The 16,121-nt window shown below is 30.8% G+C and overlaps 1 protein-coding gene across 4 annotated transcripts in view; it reads right to left on the reverse strand.

Annotated features, from left to right (window-relative positions):
* The window catches only part of LOC114336237 (aminoacylase-1), a 128,674-nt gene that overhangs the window by 74,930 nt on the left and 37,623 nt on the right, over positions 1-16,121 (reverse strand). For all 4 annotated transcript variants that reach the window (XM_028286564.2, XM_028286562.2, XM_028286566.2 and 1 more), the window contains exon 3: positions 12,490-12,661. In XM_028286564.2, the coding sequence (XP_028142365.1) occupies positions 12,490-12,661 (172 nt within the window). The remainder of the gene's footprint in view (positions 1-12,489; positions 12,662-16,121) is intronic.

Genomic DNA, 16,121 nt, shown 5'->3' on the forward strand with positions numbered 1-16,121 from the left:
CCTCTTTATACCATCTGAACTGTTTATGCTAGAGTAAAAAGATTTTCAGCGATTACCCATGTACTGGTGCTATTTACAAATTTGTATAATGCACCCCCATTTTTCCCCGGAACCACCCAAAAAAAAAGAAAAATTAATAAATAAAGTGATTTTCTTGGAATCCTTCACATACAATGCCCTTTATTAATATGCTTCATACACCATTTTGTGCACGTTATTATTACCCATACATGGACACCAAAAGCGATTTCCTAGTGCAACCCCTGTAGCCAAAAAAAAAATAAATAAAGTGGGGGGTTGAAAATTTTTTTTTGTTTTTTGCCTTTTGATCCATATGGCCATATGCTTCATCAATAGTGCTTTTCAAAAATATATATGGTTATTGCAACCTCCCTGCGGAAACCACCCCTATCCTTGAAAATATACTGCAGAAACTACCCCTATCCCTTGGCGAGCACGTTTTTACGATTTTCTCATTACCTATGCATTATTTTTAAACAAAACTTATACAAGGTTAAAGACCACTATTTACTCTAAAAATTAGGTCCTATTCATTTTTTTCGTATAAGCAACCGTTACGGCACAGTGGCGCCGTAAACCTCATATATGCTTTGGCGGGCTCCAGTTTTTGTTTTTTTTTTTCGTCATCTGTTCGTTTTATTGATAAAGTACTTATGTAAAATAAAACAACACAGTGTAACCTACAAATTATGACTTAACCACATTTTACAATCTTTGCGCCCCAAAGCCACAGTGGTGGCCCAAAATCAATTTTTGCATATTTTCGCAACCTACACGCATTTTATTGCATTAATGCTACCTTAATAGCACAATATTCAACCCTAAGTGGTCGCTAAGCAGTGGCGGATCCAGGGAGGGAAGCTGGGGGTGATCACCCCCACCCTCTCAAACCAAGTGATATTATATTTAGAAATAAAATTTTCTATTAACTTATACTAAAATTAATTAACTAAATTATTGAGATAAAAAAAAGTTTAAAAGTTTATAAAAATATTCATTTATTTTTATAGAAATTTAACCAATTGGCACCCCCCTCTTAACGATGCTGGATCCGCCACTGTCGCTAAAGAATAAAAAGTACGCCATTTTTATAAAAATAATAATATAATATAAGTATTTCTATAAAAATAAATGAATTTTTTATAATCTTTAAATATAATATCACTTGGTTTGAGAGGGGGGGGGTGATCACCCCCCATCACCCCTTCCTGGATACTCCAGTACTTAGCGACCACTTAAGGGTGAATATTGTGCTATTAAGGTAGCATTAATGCAATAAAATACGTGTAGGTGGCGAAAATATGCAAAAATTGATTTTGAGCCACCACTGTGGCTTTGGGGCGCAAATACCGTAAAATGTGCATAGGTCATAATTTGTAGGTTACACTGTGTTGTTTTATTTTACATAAGTACTTTATCAATAAAACAAACAGATGACGAAAAAGAAAACAAAAACTGGAGCCTGCCAAAGCATATATGAGGTTTACGGCGCCACTGTGTCGTAACGGTTGCTTATACGAAAAAAATGAATAGGACCTAATTTTTAGAGTAAATAGTGGTCTTTATTATTGTAAAACTTTTGTTTAAAAGGAAGGCATAGGTAATGAGAAAATCGTAAAAACATCCTCGCCAAGGGATAGGGGTAGTTTTTGCAGTATATTTTCAAGGATAGGGGTGGTTTCCGCAGAGATGTTGCAATAACCATATATATTTTTGAAAAGCACTATTGATGAAGCATATGCCCATATGGATCAAAAAGCAAAAAACAAAAAAAAAATTCAACCTTCCATTTTATTTATTTTTTTTTTGGCTGCAGGGGTTGCAGTAGCAAATCGCTTTTGGTGTCCATGCATGGGTAATAATAACGTGCACAAAATGATATATGAAGCATATTAATAAAGGGCATTGTGTGCGAAGGATTCCAAGAAAATCACTTTATTTATTAATTCTTCTTTTTTTTTGGGGTGGTTCCGGGAAAAAAATGGGGGTGCATTATACAAATTTGTAAATAGCACCAGTACATGGGTAATCGTTGAAAGTCTTTAAACTCTAGCATAAACGGTTCAGATGGTATAAAAATGGGTTTTTTAAAATATAACACCCTGTAATTAAAAAAAGGGTAACTACCCTTAAGTGAAACCTATACCAAAAAATCAATCAATTATTTGCGAATAATTGCGGTTAGATTTCTTCTTAATTTCCGTTACAGTTAGGGAAAAATTTTTTTTTTTTAAAACATCTTTTTTAAAAACTTGTCAAATTTGGGGCGCTACCCCCGCTAAACGGTGGATGATAGACATATGCTGTTGAAAACAAATCGTAGAAAATATAGTCCTCTTTATATTTCTATAAAAGAAATTTTTTGTAAAAGGTACAGGAAGGGCTACGTTCCGCAAAAACCACAAATTACCCCCTTTAAAGGGGTGAAAAGGGGGATTCCGGGGCGAAATTTTTTCAGAAAAAGTTAGTCCTATAATAAGCACCCCTTAATACACCAGAAAAAAATTAAACCGGACTTGTGTCCATTTTGCAAGGTTCAACCTCTGTTTCCTACACTATATGATTCAGTTAGACTTACACAGATTGACCAATATAGAGAGTAGCACTAAAACAAAGCCGAGTGAACACAGATACATATATTAAAAACGTTTAAATTATAACCTAGATTACATATAGCATTATATAAAAACAAAATTATTATTCTTTGGACTTTATATTTACTAATATGGAGTTTTTTAATTGAAAACCTTGTAACGATTATTCAAGCTTTAATCTTCTTCTTCAAGTGCCATCTTCGTGAAGGAGGTCGGCAGTCATTATAACTATTCGGCCTTTAGAGACGGCTGCTCTGAAAAGTTCATCGGATGTACATCCGTACCATTCTCTCAGGTTGTGCAGCCATGATGTTCTACGTCTCCCTATGCTTCTTTTTCCTTGGATCTTTCCCTGTATAATGAATTGGAGCAAGTTATATCTCTCTACATGTGTAATATGTCTGAGATATTCAAATTTTCTTATTTTGATTGTATTTAAGACTTCCATTTCTTTATTCATCTTTCTCAGAATATCTTTGTTTGTGACATGTTCTGTCCATGATATTTTCAGAATTCATCTGTACACCCACAACTCGAATGATTCCAATTTTTTCATTGATGACGCATTCGAAGTTCAAGCTTCCACTTCATAAAACAAAGTCGAGAAAACATAGCACCTAGCCAACCTAGCCTTTTCTACAGGGTGATTGATTAGTGGTGTAAAGCTCAATAGATCCGCTATAGTAATAGATAGCAATAAAAGTTAATAACAAAAATTGTAGCCAACTTTGAGCTTCACATTACAAAATTAGTTAGAATGTTACAGATTGTTCGATAACACAGTAGCAGACCAAACTTATGTTTTTTTAAATGGAACACCCTGTATTTTATTTTATATTCGAAATCCTGTTAACTCTCCATCACAAAAATATAAAGGTTTGTTATGTTATACAGGGTATTTACAAAGTTATAACCAATTTTGTATGAAAATCGTAACAAGTTCAACTCCCTGTATAAATAAAAATAAGCACAACAGCAATGTTTTTTTATTTATTGTCAAAATTTTCAAGAATTTTTGAGATTGCTAATTTTCTTTATATCAAATACAGGGTGAGTCAAAACGCAAGTACATTATTTTCTCAGTAATGTCAAATGGAACACCCTGTATTTTATATCATTATTGAAAAGTAACATTACCGTACTTTAATTTTTATATAACTATGTACTATGTCTAAATTTATTAGTTTTCGAGATATTTTCATTTTTCAGAGCAAATTATTTTAGGTGTCTAAATTTATCTAAATTTTAATTAAGCCATGACTGAATTGACAATTGACGATTACTGATATCAATCCGGTAATCAATGTAACAATGTAGCAAATAAAGAAATAAAAATAATTTATTAGTAATACATTCTACAAAAAAAAGACACAACCACGACATGCAACATTTTTGAAACAATTAAAAACTACTTTTTTATGTAAATGTAACAAATAAAGAAAGAAAATTGTAATAAATTTTGCAAAAAAACACACAAACACAAAATACATTTTGTAAAGACAATTAAACACTACTTTATGGCATTAATAAACCATTGCTGTTTTGCTTATTTTTATTTATACAGGGAGTTGAACTTTCATAAAAAATTGGTAAATAATAACTTTGTAAATAGGTACCCTGTATAACATAACATAGCAAACCTTTATATTTTTGTGATGGAGAAGTTAACAGGATTTCGAATTTATAATAAAATATAGGGTGTTCCATTTAAAAAAACATAAGTTTGGTCTGCCACTGTGTTATCTAACACCCTGTAACATTTTAACTAATTTTGTAATGTGAAGCTCAAAGGTGGCTAAAACTTTTTTTATTAACTTTTATTGATATCTATTACTACAGCGGATCTATTGAGCTTTACCCCACTAATCAATCACCCTGTATTTTAAGTAATTTTAATTTCCTGGAAGTAATCATTTGTGAAGTTGATCATTGGTTCCAAGATATGCATATTGGTCTGCTAGTTCGACATTGGTTCCGTTTACGAGGAGATTCTCGTTATTCCTTCGAGTTTTAGATATTCGCATAAATTTTGTCTTCTTGATCTTCATTGTTAGACCGTATCTTGATCATACTCCGCTATTCACTGAAAATCTTCAATATTTTCGGCTAAGATGACAGTGTCAGTGTTATTATAAAGCTTTAATACATAGTTATAAAAGTAGTAATAGTCTAAGAGCTAGTGAACCCTCCGACTAACGGTCGTCCTGTAAGGCTAGAAATTTGTCTAGTGATAATTCATAGCACACCAAGGCTAAAAGCCATGACCTGGCAGGCATCAGCCGTGCACGTTGTAAGGTTTAAATTTAAGTATGTGTTTGAGTAAGTCATTTAGAAGAAATGTGTACAATGACAGGAGATTCTGAAGAGCATAAGAACTTGCCAGGCGAGGGGAAAGATTAGGGGTTTTTCCTAAAATTATTTTTTTTGCATCGAACAAATTTTTTTTAGGTTTTTTGAATCATTCCAAACAGAAAATGTCTATAGTGATTTTTCTCTTAAGTTAATAGTTTTTGTTATATAAGAGATTGAAAATTTTGAAAATTGCGAAATCGGATATTTTTAACCCTAAATCGGACATTTATCTAAAAATTTCAATGTTGCCAAGGTACGTAGATATTCTTTAAACATTGATTGATGAAATTCCGAAGAGTTTTATGCAATAAAATATCGAAAACCCCTTTGTTTTTTTAATTGCTAATCAAGCGGGCGCGACACTGTAGTATAAGTGAGGACGTTTGAGTTTTCATAAATTCATTATCTCGACAATGGGCAAATTTCAAGAGAAATCCTCAGACAGGTCGATTTTTATTTTTGAATTAGGACTTTTTGGCATATATATAATACTAGTGACGTCATCCATCTGGGCGTGATGACGTAATCGATGATTTTTTTATATAAGAGTAGGGGTTGTGTGATAGCTCATTTGAAAGGTTATTTAATTTTCTATTCAGTAATATAAACATTAACGTAATTATTTATACAGGGTGTACAAAAAATTTTTTTCTTCTATTTGTCAAATTTAATCAAAGTTAATTTAATAAAAAAAATTTTTTGTACACCCTGTATAAATAATTATGTTGATGTTTATATTAGTGAATAGGGAATTAAATAACATTTCAAATGAGCTATCACACAACTACTACTCTCATTTAAAAATCATCGATTACGTCATCAGGCTCAGATGGATGACGTCACTAGTATTATATATATGCCAAAAAGTCCTAATTTAAAAATAAAAATCGACCTGTCTGAGGATTTCTCTTGAAATTTTCCCATTCTTGAGATAATGAATTTATGCCAACTCAAACGTCCTCACTTATACTACAGTGTCGCGCCCGCTTGATTAGTAATTAAAAAACAAAGGGGATTTCCGATATTGTATTGCAAAAAACTCTTTGGGATTTCATCAATCAATGTTTAAAGAATATCTACCTACCTTGGCAACTTTGAAATTTTTAGATAAATGTCCGATTTCAATCGCTTATATAACAAAAACTATTAACTTAAGAGTAAACAGTAGCAATCAACAGATGGCAACAAAATATAACTTCGGGATATAGTATCATAAACTTTGGCAACAGTGGTAATCTTTGACATTTTCTAAGATTAATATTTTGACAATATCATAGTCGCGCTAAATGGAAGTAATAGAAAACGATTTTATTATTAATAAATACATATTTATGAAAATAACCCAAAATGGGTGAAAATTTTATGTTAAGATAAGTATTTAGAAAGGTATGTGCATGAAATATCTAATAATAAAACAATAATAAATAATAATTTTTTGTTGTGAAGCGAAACAAATTTCGATTTTCGCATAATTTTGGCACGGTTTTTAATGGACTTTTTCTTGGAAGGTTTCACTTTATTTTTTGTTTGATTTACTTTTTCCATTTTGTTAAACTATTGATAATATTTTAAGAATAAAAAATCCTCCTAAAACTTTATATACTCGCATTAGAATTCGAAATATTTTTACGTAAAATATACTTACCTACCTACATATAACTAAAACTCACACTTAACAACAATCTATTCTTTCAAAGAGGCCAACAACTTATACAACAACAAATATAATAATAAATTAACTATCAATAAACACTTCTTTCCTCTGAAACAACAATAACGAATTCTTAAATTAACACACTACTGCACTGAACAGATATAGATAAAGATGACAGAACAGATTAGAGAAAATCTAACGCAGGTTTGTCAAAATGACAGTGATAATTTCTCTATGTTGCCTAATTAGTTATTTAGTTATAATATGTTCGATTTCTTATTAGAAATAAAAAATTTTAGTAGTTCCAAGATTGCACAAAATCTAGGCATGGGATAAAAAAGTTTATTTGAAGAAAGTTTATTATTTTTTTCTTCTTAATGGCGGTACAGGCTCCTTTTTTCAATATTTTATTTAGTTACAGAGTAATTTCCACGTACTAACATACTTCTGAAATTGGGCTCTGTACCGCCATTCTTTATTATATTACGAATATGTGTGCCAAATATCTCGACAAAATATTTAAAATTAGAGCCGCAATCTTGGAACGCGTTTGTGACTACCTGTTGATCGCTACTGTAGCCTCTTAAGAGAAAAATCACTAAAGACCTTTTCTGTTTGGAATGATTCAAAAAACCTAAAAAAAAATTTGTTCGATGCAAAAAAAATAATTTTAGGAAAACCCCTAATCTTTCCCCTCGCCTGGCAAGGTCTTATGCTCTTCAGAATCGCCTGTCGTTGTACACATTTCTTTTAAATGACTTACTCAAACACATACTTAAATTTAAACCTTACAGGAGAAAGTTTATTTTACCCCTAAACTATGCACTTTTCGATTCACCTGGTAGATACACGTGCACGGCTGATGCCTTCCAGGTCATGGTTTTTAGCCTTGGTGTGCTATGAATTATCACTATACAAATACACCAGTTAATAGGGAAAAAAATCATCGATTTCACGTAAAAATGTTAAGCAGGGTTTTGAAGGTTTTAAGCGATAGATGAGGTATAAATGATGATAATTCCGTGAAGACGTACAGCTAATTTTTCTTCTTCTTTTTTTAAAACAGTTATAAAGAATGAAAAACTAAGTTTTTTTACTATAAAACGTTTCTTATCCATTTTAGAGAAAAATGTTTCAAATAAATATTATAGACCTTAAAAAGTTCTTCAATTTGGTGTGACACATATTGCAATATATAAACAATTGACCGAGATAATTGTAAAAAACTCTCATTTTTGCACTAATTTTTAAATATTAATAACTGTATTTTTTGCACAACGATATTTAATTTAACTACTTTAAATTATGCCAATTAATGGGTTATTTTAGTGAGCTAAATTTCAACCAGATCGACCAAATAGTTTATAAGTTATTCAATTTGTTTATCCCAGACAGCAATTGTTTAAACAACTGTTCTTGCCCTAACAGTGACTCTAGAGATATTTTACAAATCGCAATCGATTATTTGAGACTTTAGTTTTAAGATGTATTGAAAATGTTTTAAGATTTTATCAAAATTGTTGTTAAAAAAACCGCCTGAAAAAGAGAGTTTAGGTTATAAACAATTAGAATAACTTTGACAGTTTTTACGTTACACGCTCATATGTAGGCTCACTGAAAAGCTGGTGAAAATATACACATTAAAATAATAAAGTGGATTTTATATGACTAATAGAAATCGAGTTAGAATTTTTTTTTCAATAAATCATATTTCCATTTTTTATAAACATTAAGAGCTGAAAATTGAATAAGTTGTTTAAGAAAGTCTATATTTTACGATCCAGTTTATAGATTGCATATGCAGTAAAAAAAATAAAAAGTCATGACTCATTAAACTGATGGTACTCGTGAAACACCGCCAACAAATGTGAAGGTGAGAATAGCTTCGTTTTATTTTTTAGAATGGAATCCCAATTTGAAACATGTTGAAAAAATTTGCAGTTTAATTGCTATTACTTGCTTTAATTTTACAATAATTTCTCGTAAGAATTACTTATATTTTACTAATTAAAGAATATTATTTATATAAATATACAATAATAATTAGCTCAGGCCCAGAAAATAAATTGGTTGAAAACACGATCTTATCCATAAAACAAAAAATATTTTTGGCAGTTAGTAAAAATAAAAAGCAATTGATTCAACTTTTATGTGCAGAGCTCAACAAATCTGGGTACCGAACTAAAGTAGCAGATGAAGATACAGACGTATTAATAGTGCAGACAGCTCTTCACTAACATACATATGAAACTAACAAGACCATTGTAATAATTGGTAATGATACTGATATATTCTTGTTCTCATGATCATTTTTCAGTGCGTCATTAATTATGACGTCATATACTGTATTGGGTGTGTCGAGACTTATTTCATGTAATTATTGACGAATCTGACAGATGCCAGAATCGTACTTAGCCATAGGTGAAAAGCTTGTGGAATTAAACTAATTAGTAATTTAGTAGATTTGATTTTTACACAATATGTTAACATGTAGGTATTTTTTATAAAGGGGAATAAAATTAAAAAGTAAACAATATTGTTAATTAAATTTATAAATATGGAAACAAAAAATGACACAAAACTATCCATAAACTATGTTTTTATTTTCTTCTCTAGGTGCTGTCTCCGCTTCAAAAGTTGGCAATCATCAGAGAGATCTTTATTTCTGAAACCGCGTCTCTAAATAATTCATTGTTATTACATCCAAACCAGTCCCTAAGGTTCTTCAGCCATGAGTTACGTCTCCTTACTATGGATCTTTTTCTTGCATAATTATCTGGAGTATTAGATATATGTACATCTCTCATCACTTGTCCCATATATCTCAGTTTTCTTCTTATTTGTTAGTTTTTCTCGTTCCTTATGCGTAAGTCTCATTACCTCCACGTTGGCTATTCTACCTACTCATGAGATATTTAGCACTCTTCGGTACATCTTGAATGTCTCTAGCCTCCTCACGCCAATGACTAACTTTTAACGAACTAAATTCTAAACCAAAACACAAAATAATGCACAAAAACGTTGTGAAACACAAGGGAAGTCGAATTCGAAATTTCAAAATGATAGGTACACAAAATAATGACCTGAATAATAACCGTCACTTGACTCTTTGACACTTCTAAAAAATGGCCAAAATGGACGAAGTTTTCGTCAAATGTTCGTAATACGTGTATTTGATTGGCTAGAAAAAACGCGCATTCTAAATATCAACGAATCAAACGTAGGTTAAGAATAGACATCTTATGTATATGTATAACCATTATAATGCTGCATTCTTTTTGTGTTTAATCACGGAGCTACCGCTTTTTTCGTCTCATCTAACTTAATGTATTAGAGAGAAATCGAAAAACTGTGACGCACTGAAAAATGATCATGAGAACAAGAATACTCATAATATTGACGCAACTCTATGCTCCGGACAATAACATATATTTTGAAAAAAAGGCGCAAAAGGAAAATCTATCTATTATAGTTGTAATAGTTTTAAACATTCTCATCTAAGAAAATACGTTGGGTTCTTATATATTTTTACTGAGTGTGATACAACTTCCTCTTTTTTAATCAAGGAAAATTCAAATTATTAACTGCATCGTCAGAAATTGTAGATCTGATAAATATTTTTTATGACGAGAATGCTAACAAGGAGGACATCATGAAAAACGGATGTGATATAATTGTTGCTTTGTATTCTGCTGCAATTGATGTTACATAAAAAAAATAATAACATATTGGCATTAAATTAGTTACGTTTTTTACAATTTATAAGAAATACAGGGAAAAAATCTTTTAAATTGGAAAATTTGCCCCCAACAGAAGGTGCAGGTTATCAGCATGTACTTCGCGTTTAACACTGGTTAGGTAAAAAACTGGATGCTACCCAGTATGGATGGAAAAAAACTGATACGGGTTTTGAACCTATTTACACCTTAGATTGTTTGATACCTAAAGAGATATTAAAACAAATTACATGTAAATGTTCAACGGGTTGCAAAAGTACAAGATGTGGCTGTAAAAAATATGGTATAAACTGTACGGATCTTTTTACAAACTGTGCAGTGGAAGAAGAGGAGAAAAAATGTTGTAATCGCGCTGCAGTGGTTCTTGACGATGTCGAGTCAGACTTTGTAGAGGATAAACTGTATCTTGCCGAGAAGCGATTTAGAAGTTATAGACGTTCACTAGAATAATCAAATTAAAATTCATAAACAATGTTTTACTTTTTTATTTTTATAATTAATTATATGAATTTATTAAAATATATATATTACTATCAAAACAAATATACGAATTTTATTCTAATTATTGAACTTAACATACATAATTAAATAATAGTGCAAACATATTACATATTTATACTTATTAGATGCCTATCTAAACAAATATTAATAGCTTCATTAAATTAAATAACATTTCATAACAATTCAAAAACAAAATAAAACAAAAATTAGTTTTTTAAAAACTATTAAGGACTTTTAAATACTTTTTAATTATTTCAAATAAAAAAAATAATGTATTGTACTGATTTATAATTATTTTATATTTATATAAAAAATATACTTTAATTAATAATTTAAATAATTTTTAAGGAATACTTGTAGAGTTCAATAACTTTTATAATAAAATTCAATTAATTGATTTTCACGGGATTTTCCAATTGTGCAAGGTGAAATTTACACAATTTTTAGTATTTTCTTGAGCTACTCCAGTTAAAAAAGAAGGTTGTGCATGCTATGGAAGGTGATAATATATTGCAGTTTTTTCCCAAAAAAGGAAGCGAAGCTTGAACAATTCCCACCTTCACTTTCGTTGGAGGTGTTTCACGAGTACCATCAGTTTAACAGGTCATAAGTTTTTATTATTTAACTGCATATGCAATCTATAAACTGGATCGTAAAATATAGATGTTTATAAACAATGCAAAATTTGATTTATAAAAAAAATACTAAATTGATTCCTATTTGTCATATAAAATTATTTTTTCTTTTTTAATATGTATTTTTTCACCAGCTTTTCAGTGAGCCTACATGCAAGCGTGTGACATAAAAACTGTCAAAGTTATTCAAATTGTTTATAACCTAGAAAGTAGGGTCTTTTTCAAACGAGTTTTTTAATAACAATTTTAATAAAATGTTAATTTTTTCTTAATGCATCTTAAAAGTAGACTCTCGGATAGTTGATTGCGATTTGCTAAATATCTCTAGATTCACTGTTAGGGCAAGAACAGTTGTATAAACAATTGCTCTCTGGGATAAACAAATTGAATAACTTATAAACTATTTGGTCAATCTGGTTGAAATTTAGTGCACTTAAAGAAACCATTAAATGGCATAATTTAAAGTAGTTAAATTATATATCATTATGTAAAAAGTAAAGTTATTAATATTTAAAAATTAGTGCAAAAATGAGAGTTATTTGCAATTATCTAGGTCAATTGTTTATGTATATTAATATGAGTACTATCAAATTCAAGAACTTTTTAAGATCTACAACACTTATTTAAAACATTTTTTTCTAACATTTTCAAGAAACGTTTTATAGTCAAAAACTGAGTTTGTCATTCTTTTTACCTGTTTAAAAAAAAGAAGAAGAAAAATTAGCTGTACGTCTTCACGGAATTATCATCATTTATCTCTTATCTACCGTTTAGCACCTTCAAAACCCTGCTTAACATTTTTTCATGTTTTTTTCCCTATTAACTGGGGTAAAATTTCTAGCCTTACAGGACGACCGTTAGTCGGAGGGTTCACTAGCTCTTAGACTATAAGGTATCTGTATAGTAACGCACAATTATCCTAGAGTTTATAAAATTAATTTTAACCGATGTAAATTAAGAACAAAAATTGTTTAAAAAAGCGAATTTAAATTTACCTGGTACAAAACTAACATGAATAGTCCTCCTTAAAGTAACACCCTGTAATTTTAGTCTTCTGATTGCTTCCAAATATTGAATTCCTACACACTTCATGTCCTGAGATCCTCTTGCATAAATATTACCTTTTTCATCTACATGGGCACTGAAAGGCTTGTACGTCCATTTCTCCTAAAATTAAAAAAACGGGACTTCAGATTTTCAGCTTCATAGTTTAGAGTAGCGGTTCTCAATCTGTGGTATTTTCTAAAGTCCTTTCCATGAGCATTTTTCAGTGCGTCACAGTTTTTTGATTTCTTTCTAACGCATTAAATTGTATGTGACAGAAAAAAAGGCACGTCTGTGAGTACAGACATTTATAACATTTATTCTAGTTATTCTAGTTGTCGATAGATGGCGCTATAATCGAAGAAAAAATTATTTACGAATTATACACTCACAGACAAAAATATTGCATATTTTATTTTTGAAGTATATCTTTTTCCTTTTAAAAAATTTTGTACTTTTTATTGCTAAATAAGTTGAGCTGAACTATCCTACGTATATTTATTGTCAAGTAACTTGCATATTGCAGAGTCACAACTAATTTGTAGAAAAATTAATGAAATAGTCTGATTTTGCTTATAACATTTAATTAGAAAAAGAAACAATAACGACAATACAACAATTTTTTTCGGCAACATTGTAACAATTTAGAACCAAGTATTTCCTCCTCTAGCTCTAATGATTGCCTGCAACCTTCTAGGCATGCTCCGCAGAATATCTTGGATGGGTTCTTGCGGAAGTCGATTCCATTCTTCCTGTGCAGCAATTCTTAATTCTGCAATTGAGTTTAGAGCTTGATTTTTTGCTCGTATACGTCTTTTTAGGATGTCCTATATTATGTTCTATGGGATTTGCATCAGGGCTCATTGGTGGCCAGTCTAGAGCCTCAACTCCAACATCCTCAAGATATTGTATGACTGTTCCTGCAGTATGTGCACGGGCATTATCATGCATTAGCACAAAGTTATCATACCCAATGAAGCCAGCATAAGGAAAAACATGATCTTAAAGGATGTTCCGTATGTACCAGTCAGCATTCATTCAAATATTCACCTCAATAAGTTCCGTACGACTCTCCCAACTAATGCCACCCCATAGCATTATGGAACCGCCACCAAAACTAACATGTTGTTCAAGATTACATTCTGCGAAACGTTCCCCAGACCTTCTGTATCCTCGATCACGTCCATCTGGCTTCCATAATTGTATCCTCGTTTCATCTGTGAAAAGAACTCTTCTCCATTGATGTTCGTTCCAGTTAACGTGGGCTCTTGCAAAGTGCAACCTTTGAGTTTTATGCCGTGGTAGAAGAAGTGGAACTCTGGCAGGCCGTTTTGGATTCAAACCAACCTCTTTAAGTCTTCGAGTCACAGTTTTGGCACTTACATTAACTTGTCTTGTGATCAGTAATTAATTTTTGAGATAAGAAGCTGTAAGTGTACGATTTCGCAAAGATTTAAGTCTTAAATATTGGTCATCTCTTGTCGTTGTACATCTTTTTCGTCCTTGACCAGGTCGCCTTTTGTATTCACCCAGTCTCATTGTATCGCTTTACTATACGACAAACAGTCGACTGATGGATATTCGCTATCCACGCAATATCCTCTTGTCTGTAACCCTCATTTCTTAAAGTAACAATTCTAGCACACACTACCTCACTAAAGGCAAGCGTCCACAGACCCGCATCGTACGCAACGGATTTTAGTTTGCCTTGTACAGAAACTTATGTAACCGCGTCCACTGATCCGCATCGTACGGATCGCATTATCGGCAATCATTGTAAGGCAAACTAAAATCCGTTGCGTACGATGCGGGTCTGTGGACGCTTGGCTTTAATGTGGCATATCAGCAAGAAAACTGCAGAATCGAAAAATAAAACTCTCCAACTGACATATTCTAACTGACAATTCAACAAAACAAGAATTGTCAAGTCGCCAGAGCACACTTTCCATACTATGCAATGTTTGTTAATTTGTAACATTATTGCATATTCAGTTATAAAGACTATGTTTAACCATTTATTTATTTCTAATAAAATAAAATACATCAAATAAATAAATAAATAAAATAAATAGAAAAATAAATAAATAAAAAAAATACTTCACATTTCAAAGATAAAAAATAAACAAATAATAACGATTGAAGATAAAATATGCAATATTTTTGTCCATGAGTATATAATATATCTACGAATATAATCTGTACAATTTATAAGACTATACAAATCAAAGAAAATACCATGACAACTGTCAGATTTAACTAAAATGTCATGTTAGAATAAATGTGTATTATCACGGACTTACCTTTTTTCTATCATTTGTGACGCACTGAAAAATGCTCATAAAAAGGACTCTACATGTACCACTGCACGTTCCCGGGAAGGGGGGTTATCGTGGGAGGTCTTGTCACTGGGAATTTTCCGGCGTCAAGTTATTTCTTAATGATTCTTTAGTCAAAATTCACTGAGAACGAAATCGCAGCACGTTCTTTTTTTAACTAAGCACGAAATGCATTTTTTTCTGCACAAAGCTCTACTATTCCGTAAGCATTTTACATCGTTTGAAATTCATATTGTATTACCAATATTTTTTTCTTTCAAAAACTATCAGAAGTAGTTCTGGTGACATTAATACATTAACCTGAATTTTTTCAGATTTTTCTGACTACTCTAAGACCACTTTTTGAAGCTTTGAAAATTATTTTTTCACTTTCTTAACAGTTTTAAACGCTTTTGAGATAGTGCTCTTTTTCCGGGTGTGAGTATATAAATATACTTTATTCAATTTAATGATATTATTAGTATATATTATGTATTACATAAGGACAAAATACAAGCTTAAATTATGCGCCAATTTAAAAAATGAACTATAAGAGAAGTATGTATTTTTGCATTACAGGTGTTACAGGTAGAAATTCAATAACCATGTCGAATTCGACAAAAAATTAGTGCAAAGGTATAATGGAACGTATATTTAAAATGGCATTATAATGTCATAATAATATTATTATTTAAAAAAAAATGTTTTCTTTTTCAGTACAAAAAATGTTGTAACAGTTTGCCAATTTATTATACATCTAATATCTCTAATAATTGTTAATATTTAGTGGTCAACATATATCTGCATATTTATTTATATAATAAATAAATAATATTATATTATAATTAGGTATGTATGTTATCGAATTTCTACCTGTAACATCTATAGTGCAAAAATACGTATCTCACTTATATACTCTCGGACAAAAATATTGCATATGCATGTGGAATGAAATTTTTTGTGCTACTATCTCAGCCCCCCTGTATCATAGGAATAGGATTTATTTTCGGAATGCCATTTTTTAAAGTATCACACATATATATATATATATATATATATATATATATATATATATATATATATATATATAAACAAAATTTTGGTATTTTTCGGGTTCTGTCGGTCAGGAATTAAAACAATTCTATTTTTTTGTCACTTAATATTTCGTCAACTGATTGTTGACTTCATCAGAAGTGCACTACAAATTTACAAGAAACAAAGGTATAAGCAACATAAGAAAAATTACATAAAACACTACTTACAATGTG

This window comes from Diabrotica virgifera, chromosome 2 (assembly GCF_917563875.1).
Source record: "Diabrotica virgifera virgifera chromosome 2, PGI_DIABVI_V3a".
Taxonomy (NCBI): domain Eukaryota; kingdom Metazoa; phylum Arthropoda; class Insecta; order Coleoptera; family Chrysomelidae; genus Diabrotica; species Diabrotica virgifera.